The sequence below is a fragment of the Onychomys torridus genome, chromosome 12 (genome assembly GCF_903995425.1).
Source record: "Onychomys torridus chromosome 12, mOncTor1.1, whole genome shotgun sequence".
Classification (NCBI taxonomy): Eukaryota; Metazoa; Chordata; class Mammalia; order Rodentia; family Cricetidae; genus Onychomys; species Onychomys torridus.
Window position 1 is genome coordinate 11113783 of NC_050454.1, and position 19033 is coordinate 11132815.

At 47.5% G+C, this 19033-nt stretch overlaps 1 protein-coding gene across 4 annotated transcripts in view; it reads right to left on the reverse strand.

Moving 5' to 3' along the window:
• Window positions 1-2907: 2907 nt before the first annotated feature.
• Tmem44 (transmembrane protein 44) overlaps window positions 2908-19033 on the reverse strand; it is a 31564-nt gene continuing 15438 nt past the window's right edge. For 2 of the 4 annotated variants that reach the window (XM_036203495.1, XM_036203499.1), the window contains exons 9-11: window positions 12691-12849; window positions 6798-6830; window positions 2908-3821 (exon numbers count right to left, since the gene is read on the reverse strand). In XM_036203495.1, coding sequence (XP_036059388.1) covers window positions 3711-3821; window positions 6798-6830; window positions 12691-12849 — 303 coding nt within the window. In that variant the 3' untranslated portion in view covers window positions 2908-3710. The remainder of the gene's footprint in view (window positions 3822-6797; window positions 6831-12690; window positions 12850-19033) is intronic. The other 2 variants (XM_036203496.1, XM_036203498.1) reach the window with 2 other exon arrangements.

Genomic DNA, 19033 nt, shown 5'->3' on the forward strand with positions numbered 1-19033 from the left:
TATACAATGATACCTATTTTACATGAAATCTACCTCCATCTCTTCCTGAGTGTTTATAAAGATGCCAGTCTTATGTGTAAAATCCTGGCTGGCATATTCATGAAAGAAAAAAGGAAGAAAAACAATTCATGCTGGAGATGGCACCCAGGGGCCCATGCATGCTAGACAAGTGCTCTACTGTTGAGCTGCAGCTTATCCCCAGGTCAGTGGTGGTTGTTTTGTTTGTTTGAGGTCGGGTCTCACTGTGTTGCCCAACTATCCTGTAACTAACTCCAAGTCTAGACAAAGCTGGCCTTGAACTCACAGAGCTCTGCCTGGCTCTACTTTCCAAGTGCTGGGATTAATCGCATGAGCCACCACCGCCCGGTTGATGACCTTGAGTTTCTAATCCTGCTGCTTCCACCTCCCGATTCCAGATGTGTATCATTACACCTCCTTTACGCTGAACTAGAGACAGAAGCCAGGGCCTTGTGCATGTTAGGAAAGCATTCACCCAACTGAACCACAGCCCTCCAGGCAAGCTTGTAAGAGAATTTAGTAATCAGAGTGCTCCCTAAATCATACAGACATTGGGACAGATAACATAGCCCAAACTCCAGGAGTTTATGCAGGCCTGCATTATCATTTATTATAATGGCCTCTTCTACTTGTGGGGCTGATACTTTGCTTACTGTTTTTAAGCAGGGTCCCTCGTCTATAAAGTGCAAGGCTGGGGGGCATGGTGGCTGGGGCCTGTGATCCCCCGGCAGTTGGAAAGCTGGGATAGGTAGGAGGGTCATGATTTTTGAGGTTATCTTGGCCTCTTACAGTCCCTGATTTTTTTTTTTTAATGAATATACTTTAAGCATGTGTCTCATGTTTACTCTGTACCCATGACTGCATTTCTGCTTCATGAAAAGTCAGGGATGAGAAACTCACTAAGTGTAGCCTATCTGAACAAGTCAGTCACCTTCCTGCTTTGGTGTCTTGCATAGCTACGACATTCAGTACTAACTCCCTAGTCTCCATAGCCAGGTTCTTTTCCAGCTTTCTCCTGGCCACGTCAGGTTTCTCCTTCCTTGACTAGATCTCTGCTACAGGCTGCAGGAATTTATTATAAGAACTCAGCTGGTTATGGCAAAGTCGCTACCTGAAGGGATCAAGGAATTCCTTCAGAGGAAGTCAAATTCCAAGGAGCTTTTGGAGTTATTTGGCTTGTTATATATCAGCTGTCTTCTGTTAGGGAAAATCATGTGTGCCTTCATAGCTTTCCCAATTGATTTTTTCCTAAGAATTGTTAACAGGGTGGAATGATCACCATTTGGACATATACATTCCAGGTATTTGGAGAACAACCTCAGGAAGGACTTCCTTCCCTCAGGCCTATCCATTTCTTCTCCTTTTAGCACCAGAATCAGATATCTCCCTTAGCCACATTCAAAGACTAACAGAAATAACAGTCCAGACTACCACATAATAAGTCTCCCAAATTAAGGTAAATTCCACACGGAGACACCAGACACCGCCTAGGTCACATAGAACTTAAGCAATAGCTTTGCACAATTTAGCTCAGACCCTCTTTTCTTACAGCCTTACTAATTTTATAGACCTTTAACACCTTACCTAACCACTTCTAGGAATATTTAGATAACCTTCTAGGAATATTTAGATAACCTTCTGCGCTCACACCTATGCACAGCCAGAACACCAGTTCAAGCCTCCCTGTAATTATCATCATTGGCAGCATCCAGCCAGGTCCATCCCCAGATGGAGGAAAGTACCTTATCAGAGACACCTCTGTACCCTCTAAGAACATACTTAAGCATCCAGACTACCTGTTTGAGAAGGCCTGCTAATTAAGCCTAACTTCCTCCTTTCCCAAATCTTACCTCTAGTTCCAGATCTCCAGAGGCATCTAGCTACACAGGTTGCCTAGCGACCGACCAAGCATACTTTCTCCCACCCTGCAGAAAAAAACAGCAGATAGCTTGGACAGATAGGAGCCACAGGAAAAAAGAAAGCAGTTTTATTTTCACCCATTGATCTAGCGACTTGTAGATTCTTAACATTTCCTTCCAATCACGTTTAAGATTATAGTGGAGCACATAAGATCCCTCTTCTTAGATATTACCCGAATTTAGCCCTTAGTTAATTCATTTCCCCATTAGTCACTTCCCTTTTGGGTTGCAAATGATAATTAACAATTACTGCCCTTCTATGTGATTCTTATCACCCCTCCATTTGACCCTGGAAGCCTGGCTTTGCACTGCCAAGGGATTACTGCATGTAAGTGTGTATATACCGGGCCTCCCAGGGCATGGGAGGTCGGAGAGGAGGACTTGGAAGAATAAATGATTGGACTAAGAGCTCAGTGTGCTTAGATTCTTTTCCTGAAAATAATTTTCACTGTTTGTAGTTTCTCTTCTGAGCCCCTGGGAAGTATAATAGTAAGGATGGTCCTTTTAATACTATATAGGAGATCTCAACCTTCCCTGCCTCGGGTTTGCTATGACCTGGGCTGGAATGTTCCGCTTCTCCCCATCCCATGGTCCTCTCCCTTCAAAGTGGTTTCAGTGGAGATGACTCCAAGGCAAAGCTGACCTCAGCAAGCTCCCTCACAGGAAAACCAAGGACTCAAAGCAGATAAAGTGGCTTTGAATTCTAGTTTAGAGGTCACCCAGGGAATTAGGCACTATGCAGAAACCTGCACAACCAACCAGCTTCCACCAGCACCCCATTCTTTACACTGTTGGGACTTGTACCGCCCCTTAGGAGAAACTGGGCAGCTGCAGCTGAGTGAGTCACCGGCGGTCATGGGCCAGCTCGGAGCAGAACTGTGTTTCTTGGCATTTCTCCCAGTTCACCTTGTGGCAGACTTCTGTGCTAGGGTGCAGACTTATCCCTGTACTCTACCGTGAGCTGTTTCAATGCATTCAACCACATTTTATTCACTCCAGTGTTTGCTCCTGGCTGGCCCCATCCCCTCATTCTACCCCTCACTCATGGTCACAGTATCAAGATCATCCTCAGACAGCCTTGCCATACTTGAAGTCACACTTTGCATTGTGCCCTTATCCTTGGCATGCTTTCTGTTACCTCCTAAAGCACGTACGATCCCATAATGTGCAAACCCAACCTCAGCACATACTTTGCCCAAGCTGGAGGGAATCCTGTTACCAAGATCAGTTATCAGTTACCCTTGCCCACCCGGTGATCTTCCAAATATTCGGCTGACCAGGCAGTCTTACATAATGTGTGGCAGTTATGTTAGTTCTTGTGCCCAGGTCCTCTAGCTGACGGACAGATGCACTCTTTCATCTGGGCTTACTTGAGTCTTGAAGAATGCGTTCTGTTGAGACCCAAATAGTAGCTCTTGGTGAGTTCGATCCTGTTGTTAAGCAAACAGTATCTATGCTTGAATCTCATAGGAAGAGATCCCATGTCCTTTGGGAGAAAGCTTATCTTTACATACGGGGTTCATCTGTGAACTTCTCATCATGAGGGTCAACTTGGCATGTGCAGATCTGTCCAGACCCCACAGCCTTAGCTCCATGTTGAGTCATGGGGTAGACTAGCCAAGCTAAGTGACAGCTCGGGGTTCCTCCCTCCTTGGGAAGCTTCTGCAGCCGCTTCCACGTCTGCCATGGGTGGCACTGTAGGTGGGTCCCCATCTTGTCACTGACAGATGCCTGACCTTGAGTTCTGCACCGATGGACTGGCTCCTGGAGATGTCAGTCATCAGAGGTCAAGTCCACTGGGCTCAGAGAGCCCCTGTGCATCTGTGATCTAAGGAGCCCCACATTGTCCTTGTTCTTTTCAAGGTTGACATCTTCAGGGTCCCACTGTGGGAAAAAAGACAGAAAAGGTATCTTGGTACAACAGATCCTTTCCAACGATTCAAGCCCAGCCACCCCCAGATGACAGCCCAGTCCTGGGTCTCGGGACCCAAGCAAAGACAAGGGAAAGTCAGTAAGCACAAGCTAGTCAGGCCTATGTTCTCAGATCTAGAGAGAGAACATAGCTTCATTAACTCCATTGGTGCTGGGGATGGAAGCCAGGGCCTGGAGCATGCTAGGCACGTGTTCTACCACTGAGTTATGTCTTCTGCCCTCACTCTGGCATCACGCCCTCACACAGCGCAGCTTTAAATCAAGGAGAGAAAGAACAGCCACCCTGAGCGGACGAGCCCCGCCTCCCTTTCCATCTCCTCCATTCCTTCCTCACCAAGCCTTGTCCCGAAATCTCCTTGATGTATAACAACTCTCCTGGAAAAGAGCAGATGAACTCAACTCTCTTTCCAGCCCAAGGAAACGGTTCCTTTGGTGTCATTCTAGGAAGTGTTAGTCCAGTGGGCTCTCACCCCGCACTAGGGGTTACCTCCACTGCTCATCTGCATCTGCAGCTGGACAGCTTGAACATCTGCCTGGCCCTCCTGGAGATGGTAAGTTCCTGAAGGGCAGGGCACAGCTGTGCCTTTACCCCCATGTAGTCTAAAGTAAGCTCTTTTTTTTTTTTTTTTTTTTTCTTGGTTTTTCGAGACAGAGTTTCCCTGTGTAGCTTTGTGACTTTCCTGGAACTCACTTTGTAGCTCAGGCTGGCCTTGAACTCACAGAGATCTGCGGGCTCTGCCTTCTGAGTCTGAATGCTGGGATTAAAGGTGTAGGCCACCCCACCCCACCCCCCAGCTAAAGTAAACTCTTAAAGGCCACCTTGGGCCAGAGAGATGGCTCAGCGGGAACAGCCCTGGCTGCTCTTCCAGAGGACCCAGGTTCAGTTCCTATCACTTACATTTCGACTCAACCATGCGTAACTCTAATTCCAGAGTTTGATCCCCTTCTCTGGCTGCTGTCTGCATATGGTTCACAGACATACATGTAGGTGAAAATTTTCCATACACATAAAATAAATATTTTTCCCAAAAAGCCACTTCACCACTTCAGGGCCAGTGAGGTGGCTCAGTGGGTAAAAGGTGCTTGCTGCAAAGTCCTACAGTACAGGTTTCATCCCTGAGACCCACATGATGGAGGGAGAGGACTGATTCCTGTACGTTGTTTCTAATCTCGACATGTGAGCGAGCTCTCTCTCTCTCTCTCTCTCTCTCTCTCTCTCTCTCTCTCTCTCTCTCTCTCTCTCTCTCTCTCTCTCTCTCTCTCTCACACACACACACACACACACACACACACACACACACACAGCATGTTAAAAAGATCACTGCAGCCCAGTGACCCTGCAGACCTGGCCCTGAGGTAACTTGGTCCATGCAGCTCAGTCTTCTGTACCTGTCTGGGTTGTGCCAACTTCTTGTGGAGTTGTGGTTGCAGACTTGGCACCTCTAACCAAACTCTTTCAGACATGGAAGATTATACATAAAATAACTCAGTGGCCCTTAGCCTCAGAGCCATGTGCACAGTGGCGCGAACAGGGGCCTGTTCTGTCCTTTGTGGATAGCCAGGGCACTTTGTTTTTTTTTTTCCGAGACAGGGTTTCTCTGTGTAGCTTTGCACCTGTCCTGGAACTCGCTTTGTAGACCAGGCTGGCCTTGAACTCACAGAGATCTGCCTGCCACTGCCTCCCGTGTGCTAGGAATAAAGGCGTGCGCCACCAACGCCCAGCAGCCACGGCACTTTTTATGAATACTGTTGGCAAGCACAGACCCAGATTCTAGATCGGACATCTCTGAACATGCTCTGAATTAACAAGGACAGAAGCATTATGCCAGTGGTCACCAGGCTGACACCGGGTGCTCTGCGGCCACTGTTGATTGGATGAGACATACAGTTTGACATCTTAACAAGTCACTACAGTACTTCTTAGATGCTCTGATGTTTGAAAGCTACTGTTCCAACTCCTTGAATGCCTCGGAAGTTATTCTTGCTAACCCTGATGGAGTCACCTGCCCATCTGGCGCTTTGAGCAGGTGAGCCCTTTAATGTTAGAAGGCATTTAAAGTTTTCAGAATCTATAGGAGAATGTGCTGAAATCTAGACATTTATAGGATAATGTGCTCAGATGCTTTGAACAATAATAAAAAAAAATAATTAGAAGGCATAAAGCTGGGGGGCAGTGGTGCACACACCTTTAATCCCAGCACTCGGGAGGAGGAGGCAGGTGGATCTCTGTGAATTCTAGGCCAGCCTGGGCTACCAAGTGAGTTCCAGGAACAGAGAGAAACCCTATCTCAAAAAACAAAAACACAAAAAAAAAAAAGAAAAAGAAAGAAAAAAAGGCATAAAATTAATTGTGTGAGAGATGATGTATTCTTGTGTCACAAGAAATCCTGGATGATGACAGGCACAGGTAGTTGTCACCAAACATGCCTGTCTGTCATGGCAAGTGAGGAGACTGCCAGCTGCAGGAGGTCTCAGAAAGACAACCACCAACAACGCATGAGGCTGTTTCTCATCACAACTGCTGCAGCCACACCCCACATACATACCACATGTGACCTGCAGCCACACCCCACATGCCACATGTGACCTGCAGCCACTCTGGCTCACAGATCAGCCGGACTGTGTTTCTTCACTGGGCTACACTGAGTTCTTCCCAAGCTGAGCCAATTGGTTCTGAATATTTCCCAGTGCAGAAAAGACCTTGAAGTTCAATATTTCCCCAAACTCCACGGATCCCAGGCTTGCCTCCTGATCTTTATTTCTTTTGTATTTACTTTGCTGCATCTCCAGACCACATTCCTTTTTTTTTTTTTTTTTTTAAACTAAAAAACTGTCATGTCCTCCATCCAAGGGGGTTCAAACGGAAACAGAAATGGAAAATCAAGCCATGGAAGTCCCTCCCGGAAGAGCCCAGACGCTTGTCCATACCTGCTCCGAGTTTAGGGCTTCCCAATACTTCTGCTGTAGGATGAAAAGAGAGACAGAGAGTGTTGGACGGATCTCGCCCGGGGCCACAGAGGAGAGCTCAGAGTCAGCCCACATGCTCAGTGAGCTGGGAGTCAGAGCCTTGGATGGCTGGGGAATGGGGCATGGGGGCGGGACAACATTCCAGCAAGCAGGAAGGCAGTCGCTATTAGCAGAGTAATTAATTTAGTAAGTTAGTTAAATGATCAAAAGAAAATAAACCCACCATGGTTATGCAGGGCTTTGGGTTCTGGGAGAAATGACTCTCAGGAACTTCACAATTACTATAATTAGAAGTTATGGGTGGTAGCAGTAGTTCTAATAATAGTAATAATAACAGTAAATCTTCTACTTATTAACCACATAGCTGAGATTACCCAATGCAAACTCATAAAACTTCTAAGAAAGAGGTGCAAATAAAATCTCCCTCTTGAAATATGGGGTTTGCCAAGCAGCTTACGTTCATTTTTACTCAGCATTTACTGCATGGTTGGTTCCACTCCAAGCCTCAAATATGCCTGACTCAAGATCCTGGGTGAGCAAGTGCAGACTGTCTGAGTTGGTCCTCCAGCTCTTCAGTCCGTGCCGGGGAGACGTGCAATTCTGACTCAGGAGCTAGGAGTCTATGCTGATAGGCTGTTCGTGGACGAGACCACCTAGCAGCCATTGAAAACAAAGCTTCTACAAAGTCTTTTATGGACTTGTTTCTTGAGACAGGGTCTCATGTAGCTGAGGCTGGCCTCCAACTCACTGCCTAGCTGAGGCTGGGCTTGATCCACCTCCCAAATACTGGACTACCATGCCTGGCCTGTTCTACTTTTTAAATGCTCATGTTTAAATGCTTTAATTGTAGGGATTGTAGTAAAAACCAAAAACAAATGAAGGCCAGTTCGAGCCTGCTCACCTATCTCCTAATTTGGTATTTTAAAGTAAATCATTTAATTGCAAATTACTTAGAAGGCTTCCATAGATAAATCCTAAATTGTAATATCATGACTAAACCCAATACAATCTCCACATAGCCCCAGCTATCCTCTGTGCAGAATCCTTAATATTCATCTTATTTTGCAGGGAGGGGGTACTTATCCTGAAACCCAGGAGGGCCTCATGCATGCAAAGCCTGAATTTTCTTTCTTTTCTTTTCTTTCTTTCTTTTTTCTTTCTTTTTTTTTTTTTTTGAGATAAGTTCTCATATTGTAGTTCAGGCTGGCCTTGAACATGTGGCAGTCTCAAGAGCTGGGGTTTTACAACAAACCTGGTGTGATACACCAAACCTGGCCTAGCTGCCATGCATCTTCTTATTTTTAGTTAAGTAATCAATTTTGTGTAATAGGCTCTCAGTGTGTAGCAGAGGCTGGCAAGAAATGTGCCATCCTCCTGCCTCGGCCTCTCCCAGTGCTGGGATTACAGGCATGTACCACTATGATTGACTAGTATTCACCTTTCTTTTCAGGTTGGAATACACATGTATCATTGTTGCTCATATTTGTCCCCACCTATCTTCCCCTGCCTCCGGCCTGCTGACATTCATCTTTTGCCTCACTAAGTGGCAAGGAAACATTCAGAAGCAAATCGATAGCACAGATATGCTGCAGCCCCACCCATCTCTGACTGGCATTCTTCTGGAGGAAACATAAGCAGAAAAATTCATTAGAAGAGGTACAAATTACTAAACTGATAGAACGCAGGGGCTGAAAAAGCTCCATGATTTTAAAGTGTGATGGAAATAAGGGGAGAAGTTAAATTCAAAAGCACTTTGCTTTTCCTTAGAAAAACATAGACATCCACCCAAGATGTAAATGGCGAATTGCGGTGTTAACAGTCCTGGCACACTCGGTTCTTTAAGGGCTGTTTCAGAGCGCAGTGCGCTGTCCTGGACCACATCCAGCTGGTGGGAAACTGCCGAGATCCAAGCCGAGCCTGGAGTCCAGCTGTAGAAATGTACTCAGTTCGTTTCTTAGCTTTGCTAAATGTAGCGTGTTACGTAAGACGTGAAAAGAGGTAGCTGGGCCAAAAAGGGCAAACGGGAAATTTGTACTAATTTTGAAAAAAAAATGTACATCCAAAATTATTCCAAAATGAGAAGTTTATTTAAAGCCAAACAAACCAGTAAGTAGGCTCGAGTCTCCCAGCTGCGTGGAATGAAAACCTGGACAGGCATTCCAAGAGCCAACACCAGGGACAGCGCGAGAGTTAACAAGAGCGCCCTCTGCTGGAAGGAGTAGTTAAGGTTTTTGATGTTGGTTTTTTGTTTTGTTTCGGTTTTTGATTTTTTTTTTTTTTTTTTAGACAGGGTCTATTTGTAGATTCAAACTGGCACCCCTCCTGCCTCTGTAGTTCTGGGATTACAAGCATGTACCACCACCAGACCTGGCTTTTAAACTATTATATATTAACCTATGATGACACTGTAAGCCCAGTTAACTCAAATCTTTATAACAGAAGTCTGTCCTCCCAAAAGACTAACAATAAGTAAAATGTTTTAGTTCTTTTCCCTGTTTCAAGAACAACAACAACAAAAGAAAAAAAAACATGGTTTTTTTTTTTTCCTTGTAGAAAAAGATTTAAAAAATAACATCCCAGCTAGCACTGGGGAGGTGAGGCAGGAGAATCTGAAGTCTTCAAGGCCAGCCTCAGCTACATATTGGTTTGAAGCTAGCCTGGGCTACATAAGACTCAAAAAAAAAAAAAGGCTCATCAAAATATATACACACTGGGGACTGGAGAGACAGCTCAGCAGTTAAGAGCACTGGCTGCTCTTCTAGAAGACCCAGGTTTGATTGTCAGCACCCACATGATGGTTCACTCTAATTCCAGGGCATACAGCGTCCTCTACTGGCCTCTTCAGGCACTGCATGCACGTGGTACACAGACACACATGCAGGAAAACATATACATAAAATAAAAATAAGTGTTTAAAAGTACACACATACACATTCTATATATATTCTATCCTTGGGAGATTTTCTATCTGAACAGTTATAGAATAACCTTCTGAGAACAATTATCACAGCCATGCTGCATGTACATACACCATATGTATACACTATGTACACTGCAATAATATCAAATTGCGCAAATACTTTTTTCCCATACACAATAAACATGTCCACAGTCCTTATCCTTTGGGACAGGACTGTGACATGTCACTCCAACTCCCGAGATGTGGCCACCATACCTGGCTTCATGCATTCCTGAGTGATTCTCAGGGCCATGATTCTGTCCCCTATGTGAAGTTTCAGTTCATGGGCTTCCTGAAGCAGGCTTTTTCATGCTTCTGAAACATGTGCTAGTTTCTGTCTACCCAGCATGTGGCAATATTTCTTCCATTCCTGAGGAAGTGAAGTGGGGAGCAGGGGGGTGTTGACCATTGATGAAGTAAGGCCACATTCTAGGTTTACGATACAGACCGTGGGAACTGGAAACACTCTTGGAGACCATCCGTCCAACTACTTCCTCCTATATTTGGGGAGAAGCGACTGTCCCCAAGACCAGGGATGGTACTAGACTTGGCAGGGTTCACATTTTCAGATTGGCCAGAGAGAGAGAGACAATAGGTACCATCTCTCCTAGATTATGTTAAATGGGATCAAACGGAAGCCCGGGTGGTCAGTGACAGATTCAAGCTGGGGGGTGGGGGAAGGGCACTCGGTAGCAGTCAGAAAAGAGGAGCAGTCAGAAAAGGGAGACGCATCCCAAGAGGGAGGAGAGATGCCCTGGATGCCCGGCTTGAATGCCATCAAGTTATGTGAATGATGCCAGCTTAGGGATGGGAGAGGTGAGGCCTGACTCTGACCCCACGCTTCCCTCTGAAGCATGTGGAGAAGACCTGAATCACCGTGGCCAAGAGGTGCTGTAGTTGCCTGCCTGGGGCAGGTTCAGGCTAGCCCCTCTGTCCTCATTCATTTTTCCTTCAAATGCCTACGCTTGGAAAATGTTTGCTGGATGACTGACCAGATGCCGGGGTGAGGTACATCACCTGCTAACAGACATCTTCCTGATCTCACTTAGTAGCAAATAAACCAAAACCTTCAAGGAACATGGCTCCCCAAACCAACGGCATGGAGAAGATAATTAACTCCTTGCTTTGTTTTGAGATGGGGTCTCACTGTGTAGTCCAGGCTGGTCTTGAACTTTCAGTGATCCTCGAGTGTTAGCTGCCAGAGTGCTGGGATTACAGGTATGAGACACCCAAACAGCAAGGAGGCACATATTTTTAAAAAATGGACTTCTAAAAACTGTGAGTCTATAAATTAGGGGAAGAATAAGGGCCGCAGAACAGAGACATGGCCCGGACTAGCTACGGGGGCAGTCTCCAGCAATGTTCAAGATGGATGCCAAGTGCTTTTGGGGGTGGTGTGGGGGAGGAGACGTCATCATTTCCACAAAGTAAATATTCCCCTACTCCCCCATGGGCCCTCCTGTCCCTGCTCTGCCTGGGCTCACTCTGTAGTCCCTTTAGCTACAGACCTCAGTGGAGACTGCCAGCTCCAGGCTTCTTGGTATTCTCAGACTCAGTTTAGGAAAATGGCCCCAACTGGTGCACAATTCCAGCCCAGATCTCAAACACCAGCTGTTCTAAGAGGGAGGGACAAGTGACGCACCCACACTCAACAGGCCATGGCCACCTGTGGAGGTGGGCAGGAAAGGTGGGCAGCAGGGAGGGAGGGAGCCTCTGGTCCTGGGGTGGGGGTTCACAGAAGCAGGCTTCTGGGTAGAATTCTGGCCCATGGAAATGGGGCTAGAGGGAACCCAGGGAAAAAGGTCCAGAGGCCCGGGACAGGGGAGAGAATGGCCAGGACAGAACCCTAGCTACGAGCAGAAACAACATGGCGCACAGGCTGGAAACATCTGGAATATCACACTACGGAATCTGGTTTACCTCACAGTCAGAAGTTCTGAGTTTCGGATTTCAGGATACAGTATAAGTCTGACTAATTTTTAGACTCTGAGCACGATTGTTTTGCCAAATAAGGGCATTAAAAATCAAACCAAACCCAAGCCACGGCTCTACATTACTTACTGCTTACGACCATCATTCCGCAAATGGGCATTCAGCACCCAAAAAGGTAGGGCACAAAACTCAGTCATTCTTCCACCAAAAAAGCCAGAGGGCATCCTTCTTGGACATACATGTGACCCTATGTCGTCCTTGCTCTCTCCTCTGTCCTCGGACAAATGGAAACCCCCTTGTTGAATGTGATTGGGAACCACAGCTGCTAGAACCCAGAGTGACAGGACACACTTGAGAGTTATCCCTGTTTGTGCATCCCTGGTGTGACATGCATAGATACACAGTGAGATGCAGGCTAGGCTTGCTGCTTCCCACGGGTCCTGCCTGTGTGGGCCAGCGCCGGCATCATAGGTTCCTGTTCCTTGGGGTAAAGAAACTCTTCTATGGTCAGATGGGTGGGGAAACACTGACACCAGCCTTCCTTCTCTCCTCTCTCCTTTCCTTCTAACAGGTTCTTATGTAGCCCAGGCTGGCTTCGAACTCATGATCCTCATGCTTCAGCCGCCTGAGCGCTGGGGTTACAGCCTGAGCCATCAATCCTAAACTACTCTTGCTTTTTTTTTTCCCCCTGTAGGAAGGACCCGAATACTTAAGTAGTTTGTGAGAACTTGACCATAGATTCCTTGACCCAGGATCCAGGATTCCCTTGACCAGCCCGAACATGAAATAGCTGGAGTCTTGTCCCAGTTTTAGAAGCTTCTCCATAGAACATGGGAGCTGTGATTAGCAGTTTTGAGGTTAATAAGGCAGCGTTAGAAAGCAGGTCAATCTCAAGGAGGCCCCAGCAAGTGTTGGCAGGTGACACAACCATGCACCCACCCATCCTCCCAGCAGGTCCTGTACCTCCAGGTCAGAGTTGATGGAGGAGACCTCGGAGGAGCTGCTGGAAGACACTCTGGCCTGGATGACCTGGATGGGAGGGTATGAGGGAGGCTCCTGCAAGGAGGGATCTCCTGTGCTTGTCTGTCCATCACCGGGTAGCCTGGTGGCACTACAGCCTGCCTGCAAGGCACGAAGGGAAAGGGTGAGAAGGGACACTTGATTTACTTCCCTTTAGCACTCAAAGCATGCATGCACTTTAGTATTCCAGGCACGGATGTGTGTGGTGCAGTGTTCCTGAATTCCACAAATAGTAGCACACTCCATAGTCTCTTACACATTTTACGTTCACTTAATGATATGCCTGGGATATAGTTCTATATGACAAGCTTTGGGGGTTTGTTAAGAGTAGCATTATAGATGTTGGAGTCCATTGAACCAATCCCTCACTGATGGGCACTCAGGGTTTTGAAATCTCTTGCTTTTCCGGTCTGTGCAGACTCCAGTAAGTCACACCAGTGCAGTGGTTTGCATGAGATGTTCCTCAGAGTCTCAGGCTTTTGAATATTAGGGCCCTTGTTGGTGACACTGTTTGGGCCATCTAGGGGGTGTGGAGTCATTGGAGGAAGTACATCGGTGGCAGCGGGGAGCTTGGGTACTTTAAGACTCCTGCCATTGACAGTTTTTTCTCCTGTGTTTGTAGTTTCAGGTGTGAGCTCTCCGTTTCCAGGGGCCAGCTCCAGCTACCGTGTCTGTTGCCTGCTGCCCTCCCCATTTCAGACTCTCACTCTCTGGAACGGTAAGCCTAAACACACCCTTCATTCTATCAGCGGCCTTGGTCGTGGTTTTTTCTCTAAGCAACAGGAAAAAAAAAAAAAAAAAAAAAAACCCAGCCAGACATCTCAGACTTCTGGGTACTCAGAGAATCTCTAGGACTTTCTGGATGAAAGGGGGCGCTCATTTGTAACCTGGACAGCTACAACACATCCCGCTGAGGATGCAGAGACTCACACGAGAGCAGCCTGTGAAGGGATGGTGGGAGGCTAGGAAGACACCAGAGGAAGATCTGTGGACTGGGGTCTATCCGTCAGTCATCTATCTTCAACCTCCCTAGCCCGTCTATCCCCACACAGAGCACCGAGTCTCCCTAGTGATCAGAAAAGCTCCATCTGCTGGACTTTCAGAACCATGCAGCATTCTGGGCTTCGGCCAGGGTGTGGAGGATGCCCTCAACCCCAGCACTAGGGAGGTGGAGGCAGGAGGATCAGGAGTTCCAGGTCATCCTCATCTGCATAGTGAGTTCCAGGGCAGACTGGCTTACAAGACTCTCCCTTCGAATAACAACAACAATAATAAATAGGATCGGGTTGTGATGGCAAAGCTGGTGGGATATACTGAAGAGGAACTGCCAGGAGGATTGTGAGTTCAAGGCCAGCCTGGGCTTCACATTGGGTCTGGCAACATGACTAACAGGTAAGGGTGCTTGCCACCCAGCTTGGTGACCTGAGTTGGATCCCCCAGAAGCCACGTGGTGGAAAGGACAGAAGTGACTCCTCTATTCATGTGCCCAACAATGACAGGGCTTTCTGGAAGGTCATTTGCTAACTGACTGTATCACCACCAAAGGAAATGTGTTCCCTTTGGGTCTTGGTTTCACAGCCAATCACCAAGGGTGGTGGTCTCAGCAAACACAATGGGACCCGATGTAAGTGCTCTGGCCCCATAATGAGGGCTCATCCCTAGGTGGACGGCATGCACCATTCCATGTGAGTCAGTGGGACAGGTGGAGGAGTCCACCAGGGAACAAAGGCAGTGTTCTGGAGGCAGCCCTGGAACACGGGTAAGGTGCCACCCTGTTGCCCTCAGGAGAAGGGAGCTGAAATAGAAGCCTGTGGGTGGAGTGGGGAAGCATGTGGCTCCTAGGCAACAGAACAAATTCTAAAATTTCCCAGGGCAGATTATACACCCAAATCAACAGATGAACAAGGGGTTTCAAACCTGCCTATTGAGGGTGGAGCTGTTGGTCCCCATGGCCTCAGCCCTTCTCACCCCCTGGTGGATGCAGGTGGAAGAGGCTGGTGAAATGCCCTGGTGGTTGGGCTTGGTGCAGGGAGAAGGAAGGAGTCCCATGCCCCTAGTGCATGGGTAGGGGTTGCGGACACGGGTCGGGTCACAGGGAGGGCAGTTCCCTAGTATCGACCATACGACCCTGAGGCATAAAGTAGCTGAAGATGAACACAGTTCCATACTATTTTCTTTTCTGTAGTGCTGGCGATGGAACCCAGGGCTTCAAGGTGCATGCAAAGCGAGCATTCCAGAAGCGAGTCACAGCCCAGATCCCACCCCAGAGAGGCTTCGGAAACTTTTTTCCCTTAGTGCGGTGATTTAAAAATCACCGCTCCCGAGGGCCCCTCCTTTCTCCCCTCTCGTCCCTCCCCTCGCTCCCCTTCTTCCTTCCCTCTGGTGAGAAGAATGCTTGCGTGGCTGAAGTGCGCTCTTCACTGTACATTGGTGCGTTGGATTCTCTCTGAACTTCATCACGGGCAGAGGGAGTCACTGACAAGGAACCCAGCAAAGGGTCAAGCCTAGCCGTCAGGTGCCAAGTCCTCTGAGTACCCGTGTCCACCACATAGTGGCACAGAGGCCACACCACTGAGCTACATGGTCAAAATGCACCTGTACTGTGGGCCCATGACCTGCAAGTTACAGGTTCCGGGAGAAAGCCAGGCGAGAGAGAGCCAGTGCAGAAAAGTAAAACAGGGACCAGGGCTTTGCTGGGAGACCCCAGAGGGAAGAGAATCATGGGAGAGGACAGAGCAGTGGGGGTGACTTCTCCCTGAGGGTTGGGGAGGCCTGGGGCGGTGACACCCAGGTTGCAGTCTGAGGGAGAAGCAGAGGAGTAGAGAGGCCTGAGCAATGGGAGAGGAGGAAAGCAGGCTGGAGGGCAGGGAGAACTGAGCGGGTTCTGAGTGGAAGGAATGGGCCAGGACCTGGAAGGCCTGGAGTCCCTGGAAGGAGTTTAGATTTTATTTTTTGTGAAAGAGAAAGCCAGAGAAGTGCTTTAAACAAAGACAGGTTAAGATGTAAGTTATGGGGGCTGGAGAGATGGCTCAGTAGTTAAGGGCACTTGTTGCTTTTGCAGGGGACCCAAGTTCAGATCCCAGCACCTGCATGGTGGCTCAACACTGCCTCATAATTCCAGCTCCAAGGGATCTGACACCCTTTTCTGACCTCATAGGCTCCTGCACACATGTGGTGCATATACATAACTCAGATGCACACACAAAAAAAATAATGAATAAAATTTTGAAGATGTGGCTGGGCGGTGGTGGCGCATGCCTGTCATCCCAGCACTCGGGAGGCAGAGGCAGGTGGATCTCTGTGAGTTCGAGGCCAGCCTGGTCTACAAAGTGAGTTCCAGGACAGCCTCCAAAGCTACAGAGAAACCCTGTCTCGAAAAACCAAAAAAAAAAAAAAAATCGAAGATGTAAGTTATGTCTGTAAAGAGCTTTCCTGCCTGGTCTGTTGGCACATACCTACAACCCCAGGGTCTGAGGTAGGAGGAGCTGAGTTTCAGAACAGCATCCCCTACAGAGCTGTCTCAAACAAACAACAACAACCAAACCAAACTAAAACAACAACAACAGCAAAAACCCGAGCAAACCAAAAAAGCAAACCAGACACAACCCTTATGGTTGCTGGTGTAGATGGCAGGATGGTACAGGAGTGGCAGTAGAGAGGAGCCAGTTGGCAATTGTTTGCCTTAAGAACTCCCACCCCCACCCCCTTTTTTGAGACAGTATCTATGTGCAGCCTTAAGAGCCCCCACCCCCCTTTTTTTACATAGTGTCTATGTGTGGCCTTAAGAGCCCCCCACCCCCTTTTTTTTTTAGACAGTGTCTGTGTGTAGCCTGGGTTTCGATACAGAGCCCAGACATTATTTTGTTCTGTTTGTTGCAGGGTTTCATTATACTTCAGGTGTTGACTCACTGTGTTGCCCAGGTTGACTCTGAACTTGGAGCAATCCTCTGCCTCACCTCTCCAGTACAGGACTATAGGTTTCATTTGCTATTTTAAAAGAAGCATTTGCAGAACCAGCAACTGGACTGAGTGGGAAGGGGATGGAGCAAGGGGAAGAGAGGGAAATCTGGGAATCTGCATAGATGGGGACACCACTTCCTGTGATGCAGAAGGAGCCCATTTGGGCAGGGAAAGCCTGAGCTCCACATGGATGTAGTAAGAATGTGATGCCACCAGGTGCTGTGAACAGGCACCAGGGCATCTGGGACTAGAAGTAAGGGGAGAGGAACAGAGGCATTCTGGGAGTCAGCATGAGGTAGGAGTGGGCAGTGGAGCTGGGGTCTGTAAGAGCACACCAAGAGGAGGGAGCACTCCCCCGCAGGGTTGGGATAATCCCACCCTAAGGGCAAGCTAACCAAGAGTGAGTATAAAGGTGGCAGAACACAGTGTTGGGACCAGAGAGTCAGCACCACAGGCCAAGTGAGTCTCAGACAGAAATGGTGTCACTGGTGAGCTGGCCTAGAAACCTGACAGTAGTGGGCTGAAGGGGTGAACTTCCTGTCATCTCCTTCCCAGCCCTCTCCCTCTTGAAGACCCAGGAGATAGGCCAGAGTCCTGCAGCCCCTTCCCCAACTCCACTTCTAACTCTCTGCTTTCCCGTCTACTCCAGCCTTAGCCAAAGTCTTACCTCCTCTTCTCAAGACTCACAGTGACCACTGCTAACCACCTGTGACCACTGCTAACCACCTGTGACAATTGCTAACCACCTGTGACCACTGCTAACCGCCAACTTCTAGTCACTTCTTCCTGCCTATCTGCCACCCAATGATGGTTCAAACGCACAGGTGACCTTGAATTTAGACCAAAAGCCTCTCCAGCTTGGATACTGGACTGACAGCTGGATACCACACCTGGTGATCTGACCCCTGATTCACACGCGCTGCATTTTTTTTTCTGTTTTTGTTTTTTGTTTTTCTGTGTAGTTTTGGTTACCTTGTCCTGGACTAGCTCTGTAGAGCAGGCTGGCCTCAAACTCACAGAGATCTGCCTGTCTCTGCCTCCCGAGTGCTGGGATTAAAGGCATGCACCACCATCGCCTGGCAGTTATGCACTGCATTCTGGGAGGAACCAAAACATCTCTTTGGCACACATATTTTAAATTAAAGACAAGTAAAAACCAGGAGAAACTCTTTGCCATATCTTTTTTTTTTTCCCCCAGAGCTGAGGACCGAACCCAGGCCTTGTGCTTGTTAGGCAAGCGCTCTACCACTGAGCTAAATCTCCAACCCCCTTTGCCATATCTTAACTGCCTAAAAGGCACAGTCATCCCTCAAAATGGGGACTCCTTCCAGGACCACCATGCCCAGGGAATCTCAGGGTGCTCCAAGTCCCTCATGTAGAATGGTGCTGGATTTGGAAGATCTCTGTGAGTTCAAGGTCAGTCTGGTCTATGTATCAAGTTTCAGGCCAGCTAGAGCTACATAGTAAGAACCCATCTCAAGGGGAGGGGGCAGGAAAACAAAACAGCAAGATGAAGAACGGCCCCAAATGAACCAAAGCCTTCCAAGTAAGACCTAGAACTCTGAAGTTATTAGAGGAAAGGGATAAAGTACTTTAAGAAACATGCATAGGCATGAATTTTCTGAACAGGACTCCAGTGGCTCAGGAGTTAATAAATGAAACCTCATGAAATTAAAAAGCTTGTGAACTGCAGTGGAAATAGCTAATCAAATAGAGAGCCTACTGAAGAGGAGAAAAATCTTTGCTAGCTGACATTACTTTCTGAACTATATAATAATAATGTTAACAATCTATCCATCTGACATTAACATCTAAAATATACAAAGGACTGAAAAACACTGAATAATAAGAAACCAATCAACTTAATCAATAAATAGTCTAATGAAATGTACAGTCCACAAAAGATGAAATATAAGCGATCAATAAACACACCTAAAAGTGTTCAACCTCACTACCCATCAGAGAAATCTTAATTAGAAACGACGTTGAAATTCTCTCTCACCCTAGTCAGAATGGCATTCATTAAGAAAACAAACAGCAGGTCTGGGGGGATGGCTCAGTGGCTGGGAGCACACGTTGCTCTTCTAGAGGACCTGAGTTCAGATCCAAGCCCCCACATCACATGGCTCACAACAGCCTGTAACTATAGCTCCAAAGTCCTTTCTGGCCTACACATACACACACACACACACACACACACACACACACACACACACACACGAGACATAGACAGAGACAGAGACACAGAGACAGACAGAATGAAAAAGAAGACAAAAAATGCTGATTAAAAAACGGACATAGGGGGATCCTCACACATCTCCTGGTG